The sequence below is a fragment of the Sphaeroforma arctica genome (assembly GCF_001186125.1).
Source record: "Sphaeroforma arctica JP610 unplaced genomic scaffold supercont1.10, whole genome shotgun sequence".
NCBI lineage: Eukaryota > Ichthyosporea > Ichthyophonida > Sphaeroforma > Sphaeroforma arctica.
In genome coordinates this window covers 1-5519 of record NW_014040548.1, presented here as the reverse complement: position 1 = coordinate 5519, position 5519 = coordinate 1, and the positions used below count along the sequence as shown (strand labels likewise).

Below are 5519 nucleotides of genomic sequence, written 5' to 3'. Positions count from 1 at the left end.
TATATATATATATATATATAGATGTATATTTATATATATATACCTACATATTTATATATATTCGGCTGTGCTCAATGTGATCACCATACAACTACTCTATTGTGGATTCAGTACTGCGTATACACTCAGAAATGAGCGGTTCGTGTATGCAGTTATTCGCTTCAGGTTGGCGTGTAACAAAAGGGAAGAACATCTGACCAATACGGTGGTGTTAAATTGATACTGTTCTTTTGTAATTATTGCGTGACATATTCGTATATAAACTAGACCTATTCTTACGCTGCTTATATTCGAACTTTTGCAGGTGTGTTTCGATAACAATTTCTCGCGGGTGTCTCACAAGATCGTGTATTTTGATCTATACATCGATGACAATCATGACACCATAGTCAAATCGGATGAGCTGCACGTGACGGTCTTGAATAGGATGTCAATGATGTTCCTAAACATACGCGATAGCTTCAATATAATCATCGACGCTCAGGTTTGTTCAATCAAGCGGAAACTACTGTTTACGCACCCGCCGCTCTTCTCTAGTTTGATAATAGCGCTTCAATTTTGCAACAGCTGTGTGGATCGAGAAACCATGAATTCCTGTTGATATAGGATCTTCTGCAGTAGGCTGCATGTTCTGACTCGATTTCGAGCGCACTACGTCGCAGCCAACCCTCGTACTTTTATATGCAAACTTGAATAGTGATTTTCTTTGTGCTTGTCCTGTTGGACTACAGACCCACCACCGAGTGAATGAAATGCACGGCCGGAGTCTCGGAGAAGAAGTACACTACCGTGTTGGCCTGTGGAGTCTCTTGGTGTCGGTGTGTATGATCACAGTGACCTACATGCAGGTATGTTCACTTTCATTACTAACGTTGGCAGCTAGCTGGCTTGTGTTTGTACATCTGTATCATGTGTTGCTTGATACTGCCATAAGCTACGGTTTATATCTGTTTCGTCAAATGAGCCGTACTGAGTCCATAGAAAGCATATCCGAACAACGTTCTTTTGAATATGTATTCTCAGGAAAATGTGGATGCGGTTGTTAAATTGTTAGCTTTCTTTACCGAGGCGCGCACTCGAATAGAAGCTGGTAGTGCTAGGTGTGGGATATATGTTCGTACCGGATTTGTAGCTGAGCTTCTATCAGTCCATTCATTTCGTAACCCCAAAATGCTGTTGTCATTTTTAAAGATATATTCAATCCGATACAAATCATGAAGCTGCGCAAGCTTTCACACTAAAACAAGGAATTTATTCTCACTCAGGTCTGGGCCGTGAAAGGCCTATTTGATAAACCAAGGTCGCAGCAGGATTATGAAGCCTTTCACTTAGTGGGCCGTAATGCTGTAGGAAATGGTGCTTGAAGGGTGCGCTGGCTTGCCATCATATGAATGCCCTGCCTTTTGCTGCGCTGCCGCAAGCGTGTTTGATTTTATTATTATGGTTTTATCAACAATCAAGTTTCACGCACGAATATGTCGTCTATCAACACTCGCGCCCGCGATTACCGCTCAAGTACTCCTTTGCACGACCTCAGTTTATGCAGCAGAGATAGCAAAACCCTCCAGACACTACATAACGTGTTGTATTCTTATAATCGTGCAGCAGCGGGTTGCTGAAAGGAGTTCCACGTGAGTGAATCCTTAATTATTAGCCGAATAAAGACAGTACATCCGTGGTATCGCCATGGATCGTACTGGGCGTCGGAAGTGCGGGCGCGATGCAATCGGAACTGTACGAAGATACTTTTGAGTGTGTTTCACCGAATTTTCGCATTTTTGATCAAAGTGAATGTGCGGACATTCTCACCAGCCTCCATAGAGACGGAGTGAGCTTATTCATACCGTGTATTGTTTCCCAATAGCAAGGATTGTCGCGGCATCATCCAGTCTGTATTGAAGACCAAAGATACAAAAATATAGTCTGTTGTAAACGATAAGGACGAAAATTGCTCGTATATCGGAAGAGGCAAGAGTATAGTGGATAATATCGTCCGTATCTGATTTTATACTACCAACACTTAGATCCAGCATGCCTTGCTTGACTGTCCAACAGCGCGTTTGCAATTCTAATATCGCGAAATTTCTACGTTTTCGACTGATGGCGCAAATCATTTTTTTCGACGTTGACGGGGTCGCGCCATGTAAGATATCAGGTAGTATAGCGGGTTTGAGCATGCCACTTACGGTGCACCTTAATAAAAAACTTCTAGCTACTCTTTCTATAGCTCTCAGCGATGGATACACAAAAGTAGGGGATGCGTACTATATGTACGATATGAATATATTACCTTCAAAATTTGAACTCTGATGGTACGTGCAGGATCACAGGCGTGTGCACTCCCACCTACACTCGAGAAAATATAGTTGGTTGGATGTATCAACCCAGACTTACAAGCTTTCGAGGACTGCATTTTCCTCGGCTACAGACTCCACACTTCCTTCAAGATCTTCGATTTCTCGTACCAGTCCTTTGATAAGTTTCGCAGACTTGAAGATGAATGATGCCTTCGACATCTTCGATTGTTGTTCATCCGGTGACTTGACCAGCTGTTCTCTCACCACCGTCTCGAGCAGTGCATAATTTCTGCTCGGTGAGGTGTATAGGATATAATTAACATTAACATTGCATTGAAGGTGGCGAATACTCTTGCCGAGGTTGCTCGTACGATTCAGTCCCTTAGACGAGTTTGTGCCGAAGGTATGGCGATCACATATAATGACTATACTACTGCTATAGTTAAACTTGTTTGCATAGTATATCGCAGATTGATGTACTGTATGTAGTTTCGGATTTCAAACACGAAAAGTCCATATACACTAGCAGTAGCGCGTGCGAAAGAACGTGAAATCGTATCTATACCAAAAGTCCATACACACTAGCAGTAGCGCGTGCGAAAGAAAGCGAAATCGTATCTTACCGTTGCTCTACGATGCGCCGTTGCTTCTCATTCATTCGATGTTTGCCAATGACAGGTGGCTCAGACATGTTTTGAAAGCTTGGTGCTCAATAATCTGGATTGAAACTGTTTTGAGACACTGAGAGTCATATCTATATATCGCGTACGATAAATTCACCAGCGAAATACGAATTCTTATGGATACGATATCCACACAAATGGCTTACACACATTTTAAACCCACCTCATTCTCACAAAGCATTTGTATCGGTTCCACCCAAGGTACTGCTACGATTTACCTCCTGTAAAAGTTGATCACCATATTTCCAGGAGCTATAAAAATTAATTGATTTGACAGGCGAATGAGCTTTGTAATCTAGCACGTACCTCACTCCTCAGGCATGTGCGAGCCATATTGTTATGACAGAAAACTTAAATCTCTGAAGCTCCCACACACACGTGCATAGAACTGCGTTACAATACTCTGAACTATAATAAAGAGCAAACGTGGAATGTCCGATAGTTTATTTATTCATTTCTGTATTTCACGAATATAACCTACTCCGTTCTTTTTAGAGATCACGCGTGAATTTTTATACAGCAAAGCGGAAAAAGTGTGCTATATACATACAGAATGCAAGGAAGCACTACTGGTATTTGTTGGGCGGAGTCAATAGTTTTAGGATTGCCTTGCACAATATCAAAACCGCCAATCCGAAGTAGTTGCAGATACTCCAAATCATCCAAGTTATTGTCATTCTGCTGACAGCAACTCTATATATATATATATTCAGCAACTCTATATGATGTATTTGCACTCTCATAATGTAAACTGCACGTGAACGAGCTGAAAGGACATGGATTCAGGATTGTCTATCAATTCAAAAGGGTGTATTAAAACCAGACATTTCGAAATTACTCTTTCTAGATTATCCGAATTGTAGAAATCCTTTCACTTAGACACATACTGATTCCAAAATTAATATGTGTTCATACAGAAGCGTGAAGGAGCGTGAAGGAGTGCGAAGGATCTCACTTCATGTGGACTATGGTCATTGAGGAGGAAGGATTTGATTTTCAACTGTCTGCTACTGCTACACCTGCTTTATATTAGACCAAGTCCGTCACAGTGAAACCTCTGGACTAATAACCGGAAGACTAATACCATGGCTTTTTCATTGGTCAAGTGGTCAAAGCTGTGTTTGACTGTAAAGCATGCCCCTCTGGAATCTGAATATGAAGGTCCCAACGAAATTTTTAATTTCTCCGAGACAACGCTTATTATTTTAACTGACTCGGCTCGTATTGCTGTACGCCCATGAAAATAATGCGCGTGAATAATATCATGTGCGCGTGCACTATGTTTTTACTATACGCTACTTTGTAGACGGATCCTGATAAGAAGTAGTTTTTTAAGTTTCTGCATTCCCGAGAGGGCCATGGTATAACCGTATAAAGTGACTCTCTTTAAAGTAGAGGCTAGAGAGTGGCCTAGTTTATGCAAATGTATTTTTTTGTAACATGCACTGTGCCATTTTTCAGATACATACTTTTCAAGTTGGATCGTTCTCTAATAAAGCTTTTAAACCAGTAACAACCGATTAGAGAATTTAACCCTGTATCAAAAACCGCAAGTAGTTCCTCATTTATTGAAGCTGCCTTACCCATCATCATAGCTTTCGTATTACTATTACCTTACCCTTTCTTAATACGTATCCATTCCATTAACATCTTTTCCATCTTAGGTGCTGCACCGCCGCTCTCACGCTTATTATTCTCAGTTATTTTAGCACCCAATCGAATGTTTGGGTTCTCTGAAGTGGTCAGCTCCTTATAAGCTAACTAAAAGCGCTATCTATTAATGCACTATTTCATAGAATTGTAACAGCTATTCTCTCAAAGCGAATTCTAAAATCACATAAAAAACATGGAATTAACGCTTTCAGTCTACAACTCCACGTGTCGGAGGCAAAGGCCCAAAGTAAGGCACCGTGAACTTGAAAATTTATGTCCCTCAAATGATCCACGCTTCTAGTCCCAAGTCGTCAGCGGTGATTATACCTTATTTTTTTGTGTATTTTATACAATGTTCAATTTTCTGAAGGCCATGTTTTATATATGAATGTAAATATCATGATATGTCTCAATCTATGCTTGTCAGATAAACAGCAGTTGTACAACGATCATTAACAGGTGCGTTAATATGTATATGACCCAGTTAAGGCGGCTGCCCCTTATAAGCTATATAAATGTAACAGCTCATCGTCACCTGCCCAACTTCAGAGTACCTATAGATAGTATCAACGGAGGCAGGAGGTGTCTGCCTTACGGTGCTAACCAAAGAAGAACCCTTACCTCCGGCACTGACAAGAAGGTAAATTTCTACGGGATTACTTTGAGCCCGATTTGTATGTACTAGAATGCAAAAACTTGTGGTCCAACATACGAGTACTGTATACATGAAACTACAACAAGACTTCACCACCGCTACAAATGAGGGTACTCGGATATACAGCGTGCATCGTTGTTTACTGCAACAATTCAAACTTGCGCGCAAGTATACTTTCATATGATATACACGAAATGGATAACATGTTTAAATATAAAACGTAATTAGTAC

General features: G+C 40.8%; 2 protein-coding genes across 2 annotated transcripts in view; one reads left to right on the top strand and one right to left on the bottom strand.

Moving 5' to 3' along the window:
* Nucleotides 1-1364, top strand: part of SARC_00342 (hypothetical protein) — a gene marked incomplete at both ends in the record, with an annotated part of 5084 nt that extends 3720 nt beyond the window's left edge. The window contains 3 exons of the mRNA XM_014305945.1: nucleotides 305-484; nucleotides 732-848; nucleotides 1266-1364. Coding sequence (XP_014161420.1) covers nucleotides 305-484; nucleotides 732-848; nucleotides 1266-1364 — 396 coding nt within the window. The remainder of the gene's footprint in view (nucleotides 1-304; nucleotides 485-731; nucleotides 849-1265) is intronic.
* A 474-nt stretch (nucleotides 1365-1838) lies between these two features.
* On the bottom strand, nucleotides 1839-3082 carry SARC_00341 (hypothetical protein; the record flags this gene model as incomplete). Its single annotated transcript, XM_014305944.1, has 3 exons — nucleotides 2921-3082; nucleotides 2395-2586; nucleotides 1839-1890 (listed from the first exon to the last, which is right to left on the bottom strand). The coding sequence occupies exons 1-3, from the start codon at nucleotides 2986-2988 to the stop codon at nucleotides 1839-1841; spliced, it is 312 nt and encodes a 103-aa protein (XP_014161419.1). The 5' UTR covers nucleotides 2989-3082.
* Between the last annotated feature and the right edge of the window lie 2437 nt (nucleotides 3083-5519).